Genomic DNA, 22,795 nt, shown 5'->3' with positions numbered 1-22,795 from the left:
TCAATTTTGGTGATGTAGCGAGTTGTGTCAATCAAATTAGCTTCATGTCATGGCCTCTTCACTTCTTGTAAGTGATTCTGATTGACTACAGCTGTTGACTTCTCATGAGCCCATTTAAATAGGGCTCATTTGACCCAGTGATTAGACTCAGCTACAAAAGCTACAATGGGAAAGTCAAAGGAACTCAGTGTGGATCTGAAAAAGCGAATTATTGACTTGAACAAGTCAGGGAAGTCACTTGGAGCCATTTCAAAGCAGCTACAGGTCCCAAGAGCAACTGTGCAGACAATTATACGCAAGTATAAAGTGCATGGAACAGTTGTGTCACTGCCACGATCAGGAAGAAAACGCAAGCTATCACATGCTGCCGAGAGGAGATTGGTCAGGATGGTCAAGAGTCAACCAAGAATCACCAAGAAGCAGGTCTGCAAGGATTTGGAAGCCGATGGAACACAGGTGTCAGTCTCCACAGTCAAGCGTGTTTTACATCGCCATGGACTGAGAGGCTGCCGTGCAAGAAAGAAGCCCTTGCTCCAGAAAAGGCACCTTAAGACTCGGCTGAAGTTTGCTGCTGATCACATGGACAAAGATAAAACCTTCTGGAGGAAAGTTCTCTGGTCAGACGAAACAAAAATTGAGCTGTTTGGCCACAACACCCAGCAATATGTTTGGAGGAGAAAAGGTGAGGCCTTTAATCCCAGGAACACCATGCCTACTGTCAAGCATGGTGGTGGTAGTATTATGCTCTGGGGATGTTTTGCTGCCAGTGGAACTGGTTCTTTGCAGAAAGTAAATGGGATAATGAAGAAGGAGGATTACCTCCAAATTCTGCAGGAAAACTTAAAACCATCAGCCCGAAGGTTGGGTCTTGGGCGCAGTTGGGTGTTCCAACAAGACAATGACCCAAAACACACATCAAAAGTGGTAAAGGAATGGCTAAACCAGGCTAGAATTAAGGTTTTAGAATGGCCTTCCCAAAGTCCTGACTTAAACCCCATTGAGAACATGTGGACAGTGCTAAAGAAACGGGTTCATGCAAGAAAACCATCACATTTAGCTGAACTGCACCAATTCTGTCAAGAAGAGTGGTCAAACATTCGACCTGAAGCTTGCCAGGAGCTTGTGGATGGCTACCAAAAGCGCCTAGTTGCCGTGAAAATGGCCAAGGGACATGTAACCAAATACTAATGTTGCTGTATGTATATTTTTGACCCAGCAGATTTGGTGACATTTTCAGCAGACCCATAATAAATTTATGAAAGAACCAAATTTTATGACTGTTTTTTGTGACAAACATGTATGTGTTCCGATCACTCTATCACAGAAAAATAAGAGTTGTAGAACTTATTGAAAACTCAAGACAGCCATAACATTATGTTTTTTTACAAGTGTATGTAAACTTTTGACCACAACTGTACCAGACTAGCCATGTAGTTATACCTTTACAACCACCCAAACATACCATAGTGATACTATAGCAACTACCCAAAATACCAGGCTAGCGTCTAGCAACATCTTAGCAACTACCCCCAAAAATACCAGAGTAGCCATCTCGCAGCAGCCGCTGCAAATATTAGCAACACCCTGTCAACCACCTGAAGATGTTTCACAGCACTCTAGTAACCAACTAAAATACAATAATAACTGTCTTACCACCCCATAGCAACCCCTTTATAGTATCAGTGTAACCCTCTCGCAACACCATATCAACCACTCTCTCTCTCTCTCTCTCTCTCTCTCTCTCTCAGTGAGGTGGTGGAGGTGTTGTTGAGGAATGAAGCCGTGACGAATGTAGCCGACAGTAAGGGCTGTTACCCGCTGCATCTCGCCGCCTGGAAAGGAGATCAGCGAATCGTACGCCTGCTCATCCACCACGGCCCCTCCTACCCTAAACTCAACGAGCAGGTCAGCACACACACACAAACTACACACACATACAATACACACACACACTTAAAGGGACTTTTATTATGGTGAATGTACAGTACCTGTATATTCTACACTGTAAATGAATAGCTTAATGATCTATCAGATTATGAAGGAACACATAATGAATCATGTAGAAACTTAAAAACAGTGTTAAACAAACTAAAATACTCTGTGAAGTATTTAGATACTCTTATCTGGGGAGCTGTTTGTTAACTTGTGGTTTCTGAGGCTGGAAACTCTGATAAACTCATCCTGTACAACAGAGGAAACTCCTGATGAGTGCCAGTTCTGTCATTAAAATACTTTTGGTGTTTTTTGCAGTGAATGAATCTGAGGATACTTTCAAAGTTTCTGAAATTCTTCTTCGGATTATCTAATCTTAATTTTTAATTAAAGTATTTTTTTTATTTAGTCATAATCTGGATTCGAACATTACTGAAATATTCACTATTCACTGTATACCTGTAACTCTACCTCTTCACTACTTTACTTTAACTGATGCTCTCAAACACTTTATTAAGAGACAAGAAATTCAAGTAATTAACTCTTGATGAGTTCAGCACAGCTGTTAACTGAAAGCCTGAATTCCAGGAGACTCTACCTCATAAAACTGACTGAGAAAATCCAGCAGAGAATCTAAAATATAAAACATATTCTGGTTTGTTTAACACTTTTTTTGTTAACTAAATTTAAGGTGTGTCCAAATTTGTTACTGATATTGTAAATTAATAAAATAAAATAAAAGTCTTAATCTGTGTATTAGTTTTAATCCTGATCTGTTTAGTAATAATAATATAAGTAATAGATGGTAAAATGAGTAATTGTGTAATAAATACTGTACATTAGTGTGTGAATCTGTTCAGGATGCAGTGGGTTGTTGGTTTTACTGCATGTTTTGGTGTTTTTGAGTTTCCTCCTCTGCTGGATTCTCAGATCAGTCTCTTATCTTATCTCTCGAGTCGCTGTGGACGGAAAACACACTCCTCTCAAGTTCCCACTCTGATCTTTACCATGGCGATCAACATCCTAGCAGCCACCTGGGACACCCTAGCAACCGCCTAGCAACAGCACAGCTCAAAACAACTTAAAACAGCATAACAACAACCTAGAACCATACCATACACTTTAAATAGAATTGCAACTTGTTTACCGTATTTTTCGCACTATAAGGCGTATTTTAACCCTTTGAAACCCTAAAATATACATTATATATTTCCTTTTTTTTAAACGTGTATCGCACATAGCGCAAATTGATAGATACTCACTTCTATCCATCGGAATAGAGCATGAATAAGCTTACAAGCTAATGAAAGAGTAGCTTAGTCCCGCCCACTTTGCTTGAAAAACAACCAAAAAAAGACCCAAAAATAAATAAAAAACGAATTTTTCTCATTCTATGTGATTTAGACACCTTAATCATGTTTATTTTACTGTATAGGAATGGTTTGTGGCATAAAAAGATAAAAAATCCAATATAAAAAATGAAAAAAAAAAATGAAAAAGAATATTTTAGTTATTTGGATTTAGCTGGACTTTATATTAGAGTTTTAGATTCTTCTTCTGTGTGCATTACAGGCAGAAAACAGCATTTCTACATTTTTCTATCGCTAGAATATAAATCAGGTCTAAAAGAGGTTAAGATACGCTATTAGACACTTCATAATAACATAATAATGAACCCTGTATTCATAATGTATTATATATACATATGACATGCATAATATAATGACTGTAATAAGCCTGTATAATAGCTCATGAGTACTTAAAGTGACATTCATAACACATTATAAACTACAAGTTAAGTATAATGGTTTATAAAGAAAAGGCTTATAATGCCTTATAAGATCTATTCATAAGAACATTGTACATTGTATTGTTGTAATGCACCATAACACAGATATATGTTGGTATAATGCATTATAATATGCAAAGATGATTTCTCAAATTAAGCTTTTATATAAGTGCGTAACACATTATAAAGCCTTATATACAGTACATTGAGTGTGGCCCTCCTGAGCAATTACATAGGGATGGTATTGACAATTTTAATGAATTAAATAAAGAAAAAAAAACAGCATTTTAATAAGATAAGATATAAAAAAGATATAAAACAAACAAGATAAAAAAGAATGTAAGAGTAGGAATCATAAAATCATATGTAAAAAGGTAAAGGTAATAAAAATATTAAAATGCAACTACACATGAATAAATGAAATTAATAACATAAAAGAGTAAAATATAAATAAACAATAACTAAAAACAATAAAAGAAGTGTAAAAAAAAAAAACTAATAGGTAAAACAAACCAAAATTTAAAAACAGTAAAAAAAAAAGTGTATAATTGTATAATGTGTTATGAGTGTCGCTTTAAGTACTTATGAGCAATTATACAGGCTTATTACAGTCATTATAAGGTATAATGCTTGTGAAATATATAATACATTATGAATACTATACGGGGTTCATAGGAAGTGTTACCGAAGTTTCTTATAGCGTCTCTTAACCCTTTCAGACCTGAAGTTTAAAATGATTGAGTGAAATTTTCCCCATTTTCTCCCAATTTTGGATGTCCAATTGTCCCACCCCTTTGTGTGTCCCCATCACCGGTGGCGCCCGTGACTCTTGGAGGATGCAGACGAGCACACGCCTCCTCCGACACGTGTGAAGTCAATCACCCCTTTTTTCGAGCTGCTGCTGATGAATCACTGCCTGAGCAGCATCACAGCGCGCTCGGAGGAAAGCACAGCGGCTAGGTTCCGATACATCTGCTCACAGACGCCTCGTGCTGCCCTGCGCCACCTTAAGTGTGATGGGGAGAGAGCGCCATCTACCCAGCCGGAGGGAGCAGAGCCAATTTTGCTCCCTCTGAGCGCCGGCAGCTTGATGGCAAAGCTGCATGAGCGGGATTCAAACCTGCGACCTCCCGCTCATAGTGGCAGCGCTTTAGACCGCTGGACCACTCGGCGCCCCCTGAAGTCACACTTTTAACCACCAGAAATAACTTTTATAGGGTTTAAAATGTGAAATAACTGTTTGAAAAGATTCCAGCAGATAAAATACTTAATTTACTGAAAGTCCCCCTAAAAGCAGAAGCTGATTTTAGGTCTGTGATGCTCGAGTGATGAACATGTCGATGCCATAAATGTTAAAAAGCCAAGATGTTGCTGCTGTGGCACAAAACACAAACTAATAAACATTATTACCTTTTAAAACTGCAGTTTTTACACTTCCCTACACAAACCCTGTACCCAGCTCCAAACCGTACCCCCTCTCCTCTCCTCTCCTCCCACATGATCCTTATCTCCTCCTGCTTCTGTAATTCTGATATTTCTGTTTTAGTCTGGGTTTATTATTGAGAGTAAGCAGAGCTCAGCTGAAGCGTTTGCGTAACTAACAGACTAATGAAGCGTCTCTCTGATCAGCGTTTCTGCTGAAGCGTCCGGAGCTCTGCGCTCTGTTCTCATTATTTTATTTTTCTCCACTTGTTTTATTTGAAATGACCTCAAATGAAGTGAACGTGTTGTGGACAGGAATAGTAGCACTAATTGGACATTTGCATTTTGAGTTTTATTTTGTGCAGTGTAATAATAATAATAATAATAATAATAATAATAATTTTATTATTATTATTATAATAAAATGCACTTCATTTCATTTCTAGCCATTTCTGTGCCTGTTTCATCATGCCATGTTCATTAACCCTGTGTGTGAGTGTGTGTGAGTGTGTGTGAGTGTGTGTGAGTGTGTGTGAGTGTGTGTGAGTGTGTGTGAGTGTGTGTGTGAGTGTGTGTGTGTGTGATGCACACTGAGTCCATCTCCATCCTTTTCTTTTCTTTTCTTCCCCAGACTTCTCTCGACCTCCGAGAGTTCAAACGCTGTGGGCCGTTTGATCCCTATATTAATGCCAAGGTGTGTACCCAACACCACCTCACCCCCACCCACCCACCCACCCGCACCACCCTGCTGCCCACCACCCCAACACAGAGAGAGAGAGAGATATGGACAGAGTGAGCTAGAAAAAGGGTGTGGGAAATAGAAAGAGCAAGTGAGCGAGTGAAAGGGAGTGAGAGAGAGAGGGATAAAGAGAGTGAGACCGAGTGAAAGAAAAATAAAAGAGTGACAGTGAAAGAGAGAGAGCTGGAGAAAGAGTGTGAGAGAGACGGATAGAGTGAGCGAGCTAGAGAAAGGGTCTGAGAGGAATAGAGAGAGCGAGTGAAAGAGAGACAGATAGAGTGAGTGAGAAAGAGAGAAGAATTGAGTGAGAGTGAGTGAAAGAGAGAGAGCTAAAGAGAGAGTGTGAGAGTGAGATGGATAGTGTGAATGAGAGTGAGAGAGCTAGAGACGGATAGAGTGAGTAAAGGAAATAGAGAGATCGAGAGAGAGAGAAAGAGAGACGGGTAGAGTGAGTGAGAGTGAGTGAAAGAGAGAGAGAGCTAGAGAAAGGGTATAAGAGAAATAGAGAGAGAGTGAGAGAGAAAGAGCTGGGGACCCTAATCGATTACATTTCTACTCACTTTCTATTGCTTTTCATTTTATATCCAGTATGAATTAACCAGCATTAGTAACGATATATGATTCAGAACTTATGTTTAGGTATCTGCTGTAAATGATTTAGTGTCCAGTATGAATTATTCACTATCCACTATGAATGATTTAATATCCAATATGACTGATTCACTATCCACTATGGGTTATTCACTATCCACTATGAACTATTTACTATCAAGTAAGAATTATTTAATAACCACTATGACTTATTCACTCTCCAGTATGATTTATTCAGTAACCATTATGACTTGTTCACTATCCATTATGAATTATTCATTATGCAGTATGAATGATTCAGTTTCTACTATGGAATATTCAGCACCTGCTGTAAATGATTCAGTATCTAATATAAAGAATCAGTATTTCAGTGAAGCTGCTGATTCAGTGATTCGTGATTGATTCAGTTTCTGCTCTGAATGATTTAGTATCCAGTATGATTTTTTTCTGTGTGTACTGTACTGTTTCTATTATGAATTATTCACAGTTCAGGTTGAATGATTCAGTTTTCAGTGTGAACTGTGCATTCTCAACTTTTATTGATTCAGTGTCCAGTTAGAATGATTCAGTATGTAATATCACTGATTATGTATCCACTATGAATTCATTCTGCAGTGCTTATAAGGAATAATTGAGTGTCTGATTTGAATAATGGATTCAGTATCTATTATAAATGATTCAGTATTCATTGTGAATGATTCACTTGTGAGTCTGTTGGAGTATACAGTAACACATCGTACACACACACACACACACACATCGTACACACACACACACACACATCGTACACACACACACACACACATCGTACACACACACACACATACACATCGTACACACACACACACACATCGTACACACACACACACACACATCGTACACACACACACACATACACATCGTACACACACACACACACATCGTACACACACACACACACACATCGTACACACACACACACACATCGTACACACACACACACATACACATCGTACACACACACACACACACACACATCGTACACACACACACACATACACATTGTACACACACACACACACATTGTACACACACACACATCGTACACACACACACACACACACACATCGTACACACACACACACACACACACACACACATCGTACACACACACACACACACACATCGTACACACACACACACACACACACACATCGTACACACACACACACACATCGTACACACACACACACACACACACATCGTACACACACACACACACACACACACACACATCGTACACACACACACACACACACATCGTACACACACACACACACACACACACATCGTACACACACACACACACATCGTACACACACACACACACACACACATCGTACACACACACACACACACACACACATCGTACACACACACACACACACACACACACACATCGTACACACACACACACACACACACACATCGTACACACACACACACACATCGTACACACACACACACACACACACATCGTACACACACACACACACACACACATCGTACACACACACACACACACATCGTACACACACACACACACACACACACATCGTACACACACACTATACACACACACACTGTACACATTCACACACACACACTATACACACACACCTTACACACACACCTTACACACACACACACTATACACACACACACTATACACACACACACACTATACACACACACACTATACACACACACACTATACACACACACACATGCTCCCAGCAGCAGGAAGCTTTTCAGTGTTCTCGTCTCTTTAGATCACCGTCTGAGTGTGTGAGTGTGTGTGTGTGTGTGAGAGAGAGAGAGAGAGAGAGGTAGGGTGTAGCTATGGTAACCATGTCATGCTTGAGTGGGCAAGTGGCCAAAAGAGAGAGAAGAAAAGAGTGAAAAAAAAATGAGTGGCGAGTGAAAAAGTGACTAAGAGTGAAACGTGGAAAAAGTGAGAGAAAGTGATTAGAGTAAGTGAAAAGTGAAAGAGTGAGAGAGAGTAGAGTGAGTGAAGTGAGAGAGTGAGAGAATGTAGAGTGAGTAAAAAAGTGAAAGAGAGAGTAGAGTAAGTGAAGTGAGAGAGAGTAGAGTGAGTGGAAAGTGAAAGAGTGAGAGAGAGAGAGTAGAGTGAGTAAAAAGTAAAAGAGTGAGAGAGAGTAGAGTGAGTAAAAAGTAAAAGTAGCTTTATGAGGCGAGTCTCTCACATCCCCCTGGAATACCTGGTCAACCACTTAGCAGCCCTGTAGATTAGCGTAGCGTCGTCCCTCTACACACACACACACACTACACACACACTCACTACACACCTAGCGTCTGGATGAACTTGTGTTATGAAGTCTAGAATAGCAGTGTAGCTGCGATGCTAACAGCTAAGTCTCAGCAGTGTTGGATTGGGTTAGCTGCTATGCTAACAGCCGGAATCGTCAGTCTTGTAGTGTGTTAGCCGTGATGCTAGCTGTTTTTCTGAGCTGGATTACTCGCTGAGTTATGCTGGTTGATATGATATGAATATTATATTTCTCTTCAGTTATGAAGCTCAGAATATTAGCATGTAGCTGTTGGGCTAGTGCGGGTCTCTGGTAGGTTCTAAAATATATTGATATTGAAATATTGAAAATGTACTTAAAAATCAAATCATCATTATTAAATTAATCTATCAGTTTCCAGTGCAGAGTATTTACAATTTAAAAGAGATTTTAACATAAAGTAAGAAATTAGAATTAATAAGGATAAAATGAAAAATTGTTTTTAATACATTGTAATAAATACATTTAATATAGTTTAAATAAAATGTGTATAAAATAGTAAATTAAACATTAAAAGTAAATAATAATTCATAAAATAAATACATTATAATAAAAGTAAATGGTAAAATAAAGGGAGACGATGATAATATGAGTAATAGTGAACTAAGATGAACAAAAAATAATAAGAAAAATCAAATAAAAGGCAGATATGATGAGAGAAATGGTAAACTCAGTAACACGCTTTCTGAAGGGGGTCAGAAACTAAAAGGTTAAAATGGTTAAGTGACTCCAGTGAGCTTTTTCTATAGAATTATTGCCCCTCCCCTAAATACAGACCATAATAACTGTTAATCAGGCAGGTACAGAGTTTCCCTGTCTCAGACATTATGGAGAGCATTGTATACACACACACACACACACACACACACACACAGCTGAGCACTGGAGCTATAGAGCTAATGTAGCTAATGCTCTAGCAACCGTACGGGGTGTGTTGATGATGATGATGATGATGACACACTCTGACAGCCGCCCGCTGCCGTGTTACATCATCACTGTGAGCCCTGAGGGGAGGGGGAGGGGGGCTTACATCATCACTACAGGCAGATGGGGGGGCATAGGGTGGGGGGGGTGTTAGCTATCTCACACACACACACACACACACACACACACACACACACACACACACACACACACACACAATAATACATTCACACACACTGTACCACACACACAGTACTACAATTACACACACACTATAACACACACTGTAATACACACACACACACACACACACACAGGGGGTACAGGGGAACTGCAGGGTTGAGCGTGTGTGTGAGTGTGTGTTCGGGAGTTTGTGTTTGTGCGTGATTTTTTTGTGTGTTTGTGTATGTTTGTGTGATTGTGTATGTTTGTGTGATTGTGTATGTTTGTGTGTTTGTGTATGTTTGTGTGATTGTGTATGTTTGTGTGATTGTGTGTTTGTGTATGTTTGTGTGTTTGTGTGATTGTGTATGATTGTGTGATTGTGTATGTTTGTGTGATTGTGTATGTTTGTGTGTTTGTGTGTTTGTGTATGTTTGTGTGTTTGTGTGATTGTGTATGTTTGTGTGATTGTGTATGTTTGTGTGATTGTGTATGTTTGTGTGATTGTGTATGTTTGTGTGTTTGTGTATGTTTGTGTGTTTGTGTATGTTTGTGTGATTGTGTGTGATTGTGTATGTTTGTGTGATTGTGTATGATTGTGTGATTGTGTATGTTTGTGTGATTGTGTATGTTTGTGTGATTGTGTATGTTTGTGTGTTTGTGTATGTTTGTGTGATTGTGTATGTTTGTGTGATTGTGTATGTTTGTGTGATTGTGTATGTTTGTGTGTTTGTGTATGTTTGTGTGTTTGTGTATGTTTGTGTGATTGTGTATGTTTGTGTGATTGTGTATGATTGTGTGATTGTGTATGTTTGTGTGATTGTGTATGTTTGTGTGTTTGTGTGTTTGTGTATGTTTGTGTGTTTGTGTGATTGTGTATGTTTGTGTGATTGTGTATGTTTGTGTGATTGTGTATGTTTGTGTGATTGTGTATGTTTGTGTGTTTGTGTATGTTTGTGTGTTTGTGTATGTTTGTGTGTTTGTGTGTGTTTGTGTGATTGTGTATGTTTGTGTGTTTGTGTATGTTTGTGTGATTGTGTATGTTTGTGTGATTGTGTATGTTTGTGTGATTGTGTATGTTTGTGTGTTTGTGTATGTTTGTGTGATTGTGTATGTTTGTGTGATTGTGTGATTGTGTATGTTTGTGTGTTTGTGTATGTTTGTGTGATTGTGTATGTTTGTGTGTTTGTGTGATTGTGTATGTTTGTGTGTTTGTGTATGTTTGTGTGATTGTGTATGTTTGTGTGATTGTGTATGTTTGTGTGTTTGTGTGATTGTGTATGTTTGTGCGTTTGTGTGTTTGTGTATGTTTGTGTGATTGTGTATGTTTGTGTGTTTGTGTATGTTTGTGTGATTGTGTGTGTTTGTGTGTTTGTGTGTGTTTGTGTGTTTGTGTATGTTTGTGTGATTGTGTATGTTTGTGTGATTGTGTATGTTTGTGTGATTGTGTATGTTTGTGTGTTTGTGTATGTTTGTGTGTTTGTGTATGTTTGTATGATTGTGTATGTTTGTGTGTTTGTGTATGTTTGTGTGATTGTGTATGTTTGTGTGTTTGTGTATGTTTGTGTGTTTGTGTGTTTGTGTATGTTTGTGTGATTGTGTATGATTGTGTGTTTGTGTATGTTTGTGTGATTGTGTATGTTTGTGTGATTGTGTGATTGTGTATGTTTGTGTGTTTGTGTATGTTTGTGTGTTTGTGTATGTTTGTGTGATTGTGTGTTTGTGTATGTTTGTGTGATTGTGTATGTTTGTGTGATTGTGTGATTGTGTATGTTTGTGTGTTTGTGTATGTTTGTGTGTTTGTGTATGTTTGTGTGATTGTGTGTTTGTGTATGTTTGTGTGATTGTGTATGTTTGTGTGATTGTGTATGATTGTGTGATTGTGTATGTTTGTGTGATTGTGTATGATTGTGTGTTTGTGTATGTTTGTGTGTTTGTGTATGTTTGTGTGATTGTGTATGTTTGTGTGATTGTGTATGATTGTGTGATTGTGTATGTTTGTGTGATTGTGTATGTTTGTGTGTTTGTGTGTTTGTGTATGTTTGTGTGTTTGTGTATGTTTGTGTGTTTGTGTATGTTTGTGTGTGTGGTGGTTTGTGTATGTTTGTGTGTTGTGTGTGTTTGTGTGTTTGTGTATGTGGTGTGTTGTGTGTGTGTGTGTTTGTGTGTTTGTGTGATGTGTTTGTGTGTGTGTGTGTGTTTGTGTGATTGTGTATGTTTGTGTGATTGTGTGATTGTGTATGTTTGTGTGTTTGTGTTTGTTGTGTGTTGTGTGTTTGTGTGTTTGTGTGATTGTGTATGTTTGTGTGATTGTGTATGTTTGTGTATGTTTGTGTGTTTGTGTGTTTGTGTATGTTTGTGTGTTTGTGTATGTTTGTGTGATTGTGTATGTTTGTGTGATTGTGTATGTTTGTGTGATTGTGTATGTTTGTGTGTTTGTGTATGTTTGTGTGATTGTGTATGTTTGTGTGTTTGTGTATGTTTGTGTGTTTGTGTGATTGTGTATGTTTGTGCGTTTGTGTGTTTGTGTATGTTTGTGTGATTGTGTATGTTTGTGTGATTGTGTATGTTTGTGTGATTGTGCACACTTCGGTATGTTTATATACACTTTATATTATCATCACACTCACATAAAACATGAAATTCAGCACGTGGGACAGTGTATGATAACACCTTGTCGTTTTTGGGCATCAAACCCACAACCTGGTCATCACACTGCTGCACTGTTTAAGGTGGAATTGAGAGATCATAAATGACTTTTATGTTGTATTTTAATGCAGAATATTGATAACAAGAGGCCCCTGCACTGTTGGAATTGAGGAATTGAGAGTTAATATATTAGTTTTATTTTGTATTGTTATGCAGATTAACTATAACAAGACGCCACTGCACTGTTTAAGGTGGAATTGAGAGATAATATATTATTTTTTATTTATGTGTTTTTTTTTATTGCAGAATAATGAAACGAGACGCCACTGCACTGTTTTAAGGTGGAATTCAGTGTTAATAAATGATTTTTATGTGTTATTTTAATGCAGAATAACGATGACGAGACGCCACTGCACTGTTTAAGGTGGAATTGAGAGTTAATATGAGTTTTATTGTTATTTTAATGCAGAATAACGATAAGGAGACGCCGCTGCACTGTTTTAAGGTGGAATTGAGAGTTAGTAAATGATTTTTATGTGTTATTTTATTGTAGAATAATGATAATGAGACGCCTCTGCACTGTTTTAAGGTGGAATTGAGAGTTAGTAAATGATTTTTATGTGTTATTTTATTGTAGAATAATGATAACGAGACGCCGCTGCACTGTTTTAAGGTGGAATTGAGAGTTAGTAAATGATTTTTATGTGTTATTTTATTGTAGAATAATGATAACGAGACGCCGCTGCACTGTTTTAAGGTGGAATTGAGAGTTAATAAATGATTTTTATGTGTTATTTTAATGCAGAATAATGATAATGAGACGCCTCTGCACCGTTTTAAGGTGGAATTGAGAGTTAGTAAATGATTTTTATGTTATTTTATTGTAGAATAATGATAACGAGACGCTGCTGCACTGTTTAAGGTGGAATTGAGAGTTAATAAATGATTTTTATTGTTTATTTAATGCAGAATAATGATAACGAGACGCCACTGCACTGTTTAAGGTGGAATTGAGAGTTAGTAAATGATTTTTATGTGTTATTTTATTGTAGAATAATGATAATGAGACGCCGGCTGCACTGTTTAAGGTGGAATTGAGAGTTAATAAATTATTTTTATTGTTTATTTAATGCAGAATAATGATAACGAGACGCCACTGCACTGTTTTAAGGTGGAATTGAGAGTTAGTAAATGATTTTTATGTGTTATTTTATTGTAGAATAATGATAATGAGACGCCGGCTGCACTGTTTTAAGGTGGAATTGAGAGTTAGTAAATGATTTTTATGTGTTATTTTATTGTAGAATAATGATAACGAGACGCCGCTGCACTGTTTTAAGGTGGAATTGAGAGTTAGTAAATGATTTTTATGTGTTATTTTATTGTAGAATAATGATAACGAGATGCAGCTGCACTGTTTAAGGTGGAATTGAGAGTTAGTAAATGATTTTTATGTTTTATTTTAATGCAGAATAATGATAATGAGACGCCTCTGCACCGTTTTAAGGTGGAATTGAGAGTTAGTAAATGATTTTTATGTGTTATTTTATTGTAGAATAATGATGAGACGCCTCTGCACTGTTTTAAGGTGGAATTGAGAGTTAGTAAATGATTTTTATGTGTTATTTTATTGTAGAATAATGATAACGAGACGCCGCTGCACTGTTTTAAGGTGGAATTGAGAGTTAGTAAATGATTTTTATGTGTTATTTTATTGTAGAATAATGATAACGAGATGCAGCTGCACTGTTTAAGGTGGAATTGAGAGTTAGTAAATGATTTTTATGTGTTATTTTATTGTAGAATAATGATAATGAGACGCCGCTGCACTGTTTTAAGGTGGAATTGAGAGTTAGTAAATGATTTTTATGTTTTATTTTAATGCAGAATAATGATAATGAGACGCCTCTGCACCGTTTTAAGGTGGAATTGAGAGTTAGTAAATGATTTTTATGTGTTATTTTATTGTAGAATAATGATAACGAGACGCTGCTGCACTGTTTAAGGTGGAATTGAGAGTTAATAAATGATTTTTATTGTATTTTTATTGTAGAATAATGATAACGAGACGCCGCTGCACTGCGCCGCTCAGTACGGTCACTCGGAGGTGGTTCGGCTGCTATTGGAGGAGCTGACTGATCCGACGATGAGGAATAACCGGTTCGAGACGCCGCTGGATCTGGCCGCTCTGTACGGACGGCTGGAGGTGGTGAAGCTGCTGCTCTGTGCTCATCCCAACCTGCTGAGCTGCAACACCCGCAAACACACCCCGCTACACCTGGCCTCCCGCAACGGACACCTGCCCGTGGTGGAGGTGCTGCTGACCGCCGGCATGGACATCAACTACCAGGTAACACCAGCGCCACCACCCGTCACAAACTAAAACTACACCCATCACTAACTTAAACTACACCCATCACTAACTAAAACTAAAATTACACCTATCACAAACTAAAACTAAAATTACACCTATCACAAACTAAAACTACACCCATCACAAACTAAAACTAAAATTACACCCATCACAAACTAAAACTAAAATTACACCTATCACAAACTAAAACTACACCCATCACAAACTAAAACTACACCCATCACTAACTAAAACTAAAATTACACCTATCACAAACTAAAACTAAAATTACACCTATCACTAACTAAAACTAAAATTACACCTATCACAAACTAAAACTAAAATTACACCTATCACAAACTAAAACTAAAATTACACCTATCACAAACTAAAACTAAAATTACACCTATCACAAACTAAAACTAAAATTACACCTATCACAAACTAAAACTAAAATTACACCTATCACAAACTAAAACTACACCCATCACAAACTAAAATTACACCTATCACAAACTAAAACTAAAATTACACCTATCACAAACTAAAACTAAAATTACACCTATCACAAACTAAAACTACACCTATCACAAACTAAAACTACACCTATCACAAACTAAAACTAAAATTACACCTATCACAAACTAAAACTAAAATTACACCTATCACAAACTAAAACTACACCTATCACAAACTAAAACTACACCTGTCGCAAACTAAAACTAAAATTACACCTATCACAAACTAAAACTAAAATTACACCTATCACAAACTAAAACTAAAATTACACCTATCACAAACTAAAACTACACCTGTCGCAAACTAAAATTACACCTATCACAAACTAAAACTAAAATTACACCTATCACAAACTAAAACTACACCTGTCGCAAACTAAAACTAAAATTACACCTATCACAAACTAAAACTAAAATTACACCTATCACAAACTAAAACTAAAATTACACCTATCACAAACTAAAACTACACCTGTCGCAAACTAAAATTACACTTATCACAAATTAAAACTACACCCATCACTAACTAAAACTACACCCATCACTAACTAAAACTAAAATTACACCTATCACAAACTAAAACTACACCCATCACAAACTAAAACTACACCTATCACAAATTAAAACTACACCTATCACAAACTAAAACTACACCTATCACTAATTAAAACTTCACCTATCACTAATTAAAACTTCACCTATCACTAATTAAAACTACACTTATCTCAAACTAAAATTACACCTATCACACATTAAAACTACACCTATCACAAACTAAAATGACCTGAATGTGAAATTAAGGTGCTAAAATTTGCAGTAATTAATGCTTTTGATTACTGTATTTTTTACTGTAAATTTCGCACTATAAGGCGCACTTAAGTCTTTAAAAACCTTTTGATCTATTGCACCGTATATATGAATTCTACCAGTCAGGTATTAAAGGAGAACTCTGGTGTAAAATGGACTTTTGTTGTAGTAAAACATGATAAAAGTTCTTATCTTTGATGAATAGCTCACCTCCGTTCTCCCACAGCGTTCAGAGATCCAGTACTCTTTAAACTGACCGCTTCGAGGCATAATTTACCCTGATAAATCACTTTTCACACCGTTATCCAGCTCAAAGTAGCTCCACACCTCCTTACTAGAATCTGGAGAGCCCTGATATTTAAAACCAGGCATTAATAACTTAAAAAGTGCAGAAGAAGCTTATTAAACACCACTGTTTACATCCCAAAACGCTACCTTTCAGCTCTGTGCGCTGCTATCACTGTACTGATAATGACATGGACATATATATACATGTAGCAATATTAGCATTAGCCGCTAACTGCGTTCAGCACTAGGTCTTTTGGCAGTCAGAGGGGAGTATATCGGACTGTATTCTGCGTGTTTACCATGTTAAAATAAGGATGAACTGCTAGATAATTTTGCCCTGGCTTACCTGAACACTCAGGGTAGTACTAATTGTAGCTAGCGCTAGCGGTTAGCTGCTAGTGCTAACGCTGCTGCACCCAGCCTTAGTGTAAATCTGGAATTCTATGCTCATTGTAAATAAACAGAAGCGCTTTACTCACCCAAATAAACAGTTTTCAGTTTCAGTTTTGTTTACTTAGCTAAGTTACCACCCCACCACCCAGCAGTGAGTCTTGCAGAATTAGAGGGGAAACATGGCGACACCCCTGTTCCTTACTAGTGTTGCATAATGTGCCTTATAGTGCAGACTTGGAATTGAAACTTTAAGTGTAAAGTTTATTTTTTAAATAGAGTGTGTCTGACTGGGGAAAAAGACGATTTTGACAATAGAATTGCTGGTTCGAATCCTGGTTGTGCAGCTTGCCATCAGCTGCTGGAGCCCTGAGAGAGCAGAGATGGCCTTGCTCTCTCTCTGGGTGGGTACAGTACAGTAGATGGCGCTCTCTCTTTCCCCTCATCACTCCTAGGGTGATGTGGATCAGCACAAGGCTGCGTCTGTGAGCTGATGTATCAGAACCGCTGCACTTTCCTCTGAGTGTTAGCGCTGTGATGCTACTCAGTAATGCATTACACACAAATGTTTACATACTAACCACATGCATTAAAAACCTAAACGTGTGTGTGTGTAATTGTGTGTGTGTGTGTGTGTAATTGTAATTGTGTGTGTGTGTAATTGTGTGTGTGTGTAATTGTGTGTGTGTGTTACAGACGGAGAAAGGCAGTGCTCTGCATGAAGCTGCTCTGTTTGGGAAGACGGATGTGGTTCAGAAGCTGCTGAGGGCAGGTAAACAGATAGGTGGCGCTGTTTTCTGATGGAGATGGTGGTGTTTAGGTGTGTGTGGTGTTAATGAGCTCACCTGTCTCAGGTATCGATGTGAACATCGTGGACAGTAAGAATCTGACGGCGCTGGATACGGTGAGAGAGATGCCCTCGCAGAAGAGCCGACAGATCGCCGCTCTCATACAGGGTGAGTGTGAGAGAGTGCGCGAGAGGAGTGTGTGTGTGTGTGTGTGCTAACCCCTAACTAACATACAAAACTGTGTGTGTGTGTGTGTGTGTGTGTGTGTGTGTGTGTTTAGGTCATATGAGTGGTCATCCTCCTGACCAGGCCCTGCCCCCTCCACCCCTGCCCCCACCCCAGGAGAGTACCAGCCCCCGGAGAAAAGGTCAGAAACACACACACACTCACACACACACACCTCAACTCACACACACACACACATTATTCCACACTATAAGGCACACTGGATCATAAAGTGCATTTTGTTACACTAGTAAGGAACAAGGGTGTCGCCCTTGTATATATATATATATATACACTAAGGCTGGGTGCAGCAGCATTAGCATTAGTGGCTAACTGCTATTGCTAGCTGCGGTTAGCACTAATAAATGCTGCCCGACAGCGCTACACTGAGGAACCCTGAGTGTTCTGGTGTAAGTCAGGGTGATATTAGCTAGCGGTTCATCACATGTAGCTTATTTTAACACAGTGAACATGTAGACTACAGTCTGATATACTCACCTCTGAATGGTGAAAGAGCTAGCGCTTAGCGCGGTTAGCGGCTAATGCTAATGCTGCTCCAGTCTGGGTGCTGGAGAACTAAACTGAAACTCCTGTATAACTCTGTACTTCAGCAGAGTGTCTTTACTGCTCCTTAATACCTGACTGATAGAATTCATACATAAGGAGCACCGGATTATAAGGAGCTCTGATGAGGATTTTTTGGTAAAATTAAAGGATTTTAGGTGCAGCGTATAGTGTGAAAAATACAGTTTAGTGTTTAGTGCATAGACTGTGTATAGCTGGACAGAGCAGAGCATCGTCTCTCTAAAGTGAAGCCACCACAGGTCGGGCGCCCCCTGCTTTTCGGTTGCAGAAAGCTGTGTAACCCCACCCATTCCCATAGGTTTCAATGGCAAAATCACATTTCTAATATTCTGTAATTCTACCTCCATTATTTAAATGCAGCAGCTAGTGTAACCTCTGCTTATATTGTTCACTTTTTATATATTTTTATAAAATGTTATTCAGCTCTATTCTAAAAGGTGTGGTTATTGTAAAAGGGTGGGGTTACACCTAGCCGGGGTGGGACCAATGACTGTATGGGCGGGACCAATGACTGTATGGGCGGGACCAATGACGGTGTATAGCTCTGTGGAGGCAGCCCTCAGGGGCGGGGTTATTTAAATGAGTAGGCGGTCTCTCCACAGTCTTTCTCCCTCCTCTGGTCTCTACTGCGCTCTACAGACTCGGGTTTCAGGATCACCAACATGGCAGAAGATTTTGGCCTCATTTTCATTAAATGAATGGAAACAGCGACACGGCGTCCATCTTTTTTACAGTCTCTGCTCTGTGTGTAGGGGAGGCGGAGCAGCAGGTGAATGATCTGATGTCGGGATTGGAGGAGAGTCCGTATGAAGCTCTGTTTGAAGCGTCTTCCTGTCACTCTCTGGACAGTCTGACCAGCGGGAAGTCCTCAGACCGAGACTCAGGACGACCGGACAGCGACGCCGGCAGGGTGAGAGACAGAGCTCTGTACCACCATATCAATTCACCACTGTCCTTTTACCACTTCCTGTATTTAATTACGAAGATTATTAATTATTATTTAATTACGAAGATTATGAAGGAACTCATAGTGAATCATGTAGTAACTTAAAAACAGTGTTAAACAAACTAAAATACTCTGTGAAGTATTTAGATACTCTTATCTGAGGAGCTGTTTGTTAACACTCTTCTATTCTTTCCTGGGGTGATCCTGATGAGTGCCAGTTTCATCATCTTAACATTTTTGATGGGCACTTTTTTTTAGGTGCGACTGCACTGGATTATTCACTACTTTATTTAGTTGAGTACTTGATGCTTCTCATAATCTGGATTAGAACATTACTGAAATATTCACTATTCACTGTATACCTGTAACTCTACCTCTTCACTACTTTACTTTAACTGATGATCTCAAACACTTTATTAAGAGACAAGAAATTCAAGTAATTAACTCTTGATGAGTTCAGCACAGCTGTTAACTGAAAGCCTGAATTCCAGGTGACTCTACCTCATAAAACTGACTGAGAAAAAACAGCAGAGATGCTCAAAAACTGATCATCTAAGAATATAAATTGTGCTGCACATATCTGTCCTCTAGGGGGAGACTTTACACCACACTGTTATTATTGTGCGCTCTAACCTTCAGTGATTTTATGTGTGTGTGTGTGTGTGTGTGTGTGTGCAGTCTGTACAGAAAGACCGTCCTCCTCCTCCGGCTCAGCTCGGCTCAGGACAGGAGGAAGAGCTCAGCTCAGAGGTACCGGATCACAACTCTACACTTAGCTGATTGTATAGGTGTAGTTCTAGGTGGAGCTGTAGTCTGTAGGTGTTTTTTATAGATGTAGTTCTAGGTGGAGCTGTAGTCTGTAGGTGTAGTCTGTCTGATTGACCTGTCTGTCTGACTGTAGGCACTGTACACCAGCAGCAGTGTGGAGGAGAAACTGGGTGAAGATGACGATGATCATACATATGAAACACTGCACACCGCACGGACCAAACACCCCAACGACACACACTCACACACAGGTAAAACACACACACACACACACAGGTAACACACACACACACACACAGGTAACACACACACACACACACACACAGGAAGATGGATGATCACAAACCATCAAACCACCAAACTGAACTGCTTGAATTTTTGCACCAGGAGTAAAGCAGCATAAAGTTATCCAAAATCAGTGTGTAAGACTGGTGGAGGAGAACATGATGCCAAGATGCATGAAATTAAAACTGTGAATAAAAACGATCAGGATTATTCCACCAAATATTGATTATTTCTGAACTCTTAAAACTTTATGAATATGAACTTGTTTTCTTTGCATTATTTGAGGTCTGAAAGCTCTGCATCTTTTTTGTTATTTCAGTCATTTCTCATTTTCTGTAAATAAATGCTCTAAATGAGAATATTTTTATTTGTAATTTGGGAGAAATGTTGTCTGTAGTTTATAGAATAAAACAACAATGTTCATTTTACTCAAACATAAACCTATAAATAGCAGAATCAGAGAAACTGATCTGTATATAAAGTGCTAAAGCTGTGTCTCCTCCTCTCTCTTGTCTGTTTCTCTAAATGAGAGAGTTTATGGGGGTGAGAGGGTGTATTTATATTAATATTAATCGTATTTGTTATTAATTATTAGTTAGATTATTGTGATTGATCTCTGTGGGTGTGTTGATAGTTACTGTTTCTTTAAGGCTCCTCCTCTCCTCATTAAATTTTGTGTATTATTTATTATACTGTAGTGTATTAATATATAATGTTATAATTTATATATAAATAAAAATAAGTGTGTATAATATATGACTGTCATATGCGTCTCCCATTCAGCCTATCACAGTGTAGCTCCTCCCAGGTGCTGTATGGTTAGGTACTGTGGTTCTAGATAGGTTATTAGTGGTGGTTCTCTAACTGTGTTCCTCTGTCTGCAGATAAAGAAGCTTCAGCCAAGTCTTCCAACAGCCACCTACCTCAGGTAACCCCGCCCCCTCTCTACCTGCAGCATGTGTATGCAGTGTGTGTATATACTGTGAGTGTGTATTGTGTATTAACCCTCCTGTTTTTGATTGACAGCAGCGGAAGGCCGCCGCACCCTCCGACCTTCGACCTCCTCCTCCTCCTCCAGCCCCGACCGCACACACACTGAAACCCCCCACAGCACCCAGCTCACGCCCCCCCACAGGTGAGACAGAGAGTGAGAGATGGTGAAGTGTGTGTTCATTAAAGAGACTGAGACGTGGAGAGTGAGACGTGGAGTTAGAAACTAAGAGAGAGTGAGACTGAAAGAGCGTGAAAGGGAGTGTTTAACACATTTAAGAGTTTAAGAATTAAGAAAGGTAGACTGAGACGTAGACTGAGACTTAGACTGAGACGTAGACTAAGTGTTTGGGAATGAGAGTATAATAGTGAGAGGGACTGAGACGTAGACTGATACGTAGACTGAGTGTGTGGGACTGAGAGTATAATAGTGAGAGAGACTGATACGTAGACTGAGACGTAGACTGGGAGTGTGGGAATGAGAGTATAATAGTGAGAGAGACTGAGACGTAGACTAAGTGTTTGGGAATGATAGTATAATAGTGAGAGAGACTGAGACGTAGACTGAGAGTGTGGGACTGAGAGTATAATAGTGAGAGAGACTGAGACGTAGACTGAGACGTAGACTGGGAGTGTGGGACTGAGAGTATAATAGTGAGAGAGACTGAGACGTAGACTAAGTGTTTGGGAATGAGAGTATAATAGTGAGAGAGACTGAGACGTAGACTGAGACGTAGACAGAGTGTGTGGGACTGAGAGTATAATAGTGAGAGAGACTGAGACGTAGACTGGTACGTAGACTGAGACGTAGACTGAGACGTAGAGTGGCTCTTTTTCCAAAATTTCTTACCTGCGAGTGTGTAGCATGATCTCAGTCTGGGGCTGTACAAACACACACACACACACACACACACGCACGCACACACACACACACACACACTCACACACACCTCCCTATTACATGCCTGTGAGGGTCAGGGAGCAGTAACAGCAGGAAACACACACACACACACACACTCACACACACACACAATATACACACACACACTCACACTATACACACTACGCACACACACACACACACACGTGTGGAGGTGTGTAATGCAAACAGTATGGCTCTCCTGTTGGAGAGTGTGAGGTGTGATGGAGAGAGTGCAGCAGGGTGTGTGTGGCTCTGCAGACTCAAAACACTCGCAGAAGTGTGTGTGTGTGTGTGTGTGTGTGTGTGTGTTTGTGTGTGTGTGCTGGAAGTGAGGGTGTTGGTCTGGATGGAGAACAGAACTGACCTCATCTCCA

The 22,795-nt window shown here is 39.0% G+C and overlaps 1 protein-coding gene across 9 annotated transcripts in view; it reads left to right on the top strand.

Moving 5' to 3' along the window:
- The window catches only part of LOC103037471 (ankyrin repeat and SAM domain-containing protein 1A-like), a 97,033-nt gene that overhangs the window by 23,528 nt on the left and 50,710 nt on the right, over positions 1–22,795 (top strand). For 7 of the 9 annotated variants that reach the window (XM_049486488.1, XM_049486485.1, XM_049486487.1 and 4 more), the window contains exons 3-13: positions 1,749–1,905; positions 5,775–5,837; positions 14,610–14,906; positions 17,609–17,684; positions 17,767–17,868; positions 17,981–18,067; positions 19,263–19,420; positions 20,135–20,206; positions 20,358–20,475; positions 21,394–21,437; positions 21,536–21,644. In XM_049486488.1, the coding sequence (XP_049342445.1) occupies positions 1,749–1,905; positions 5,775–5,837; positions 14,610–14,906; positions 17,609–17,684; positions 17,767–17,868; positions 17,981–18,067; positions 19,263–19,420; positions 20,135–20,206; positions 20,358–20,475; positions 21,394–21,437; positions 21,536–21,644 (1,283 nt within the window). The remainder of the gene's footprint in view (positions 1–1,748; positions 1,906–5,774; positions 5,838–14,609; positions 14,907–17,608; positions 17,685–17,766; positions 17,869–17,980; positions 18,068–19,262; positions 19,421–20,134; positions 20,207–20,357; positions 20,476–21,393; positions 21,438–21,535; positions 21,645–22,795) is intronic. The other 2 variants (XM_049486492.1, XM_049486489.1) reach the window with 1 other exon arrangement.

This window comes from Astyanax mexicanus, chromosome 13, assembly GCF_023375975.1.
Source record: "Astyanax mexicanus isolate ESR-SI-001 chromosome 13, AstMex3_surface, whole genome shotgun sequence".
In the NCBI taxonomy this organism is placed as follows: Eukaryota; Metazoa; Chordata; class Actinopteri; order Characiformes; family Acestrorhamphidae; genus Astyanax; species Astyanax mexicanus.
Note: the sequence above shows the minus strand (reverse complement) of the source record. Positions and strands in the feature narration are given on the sequence as shown.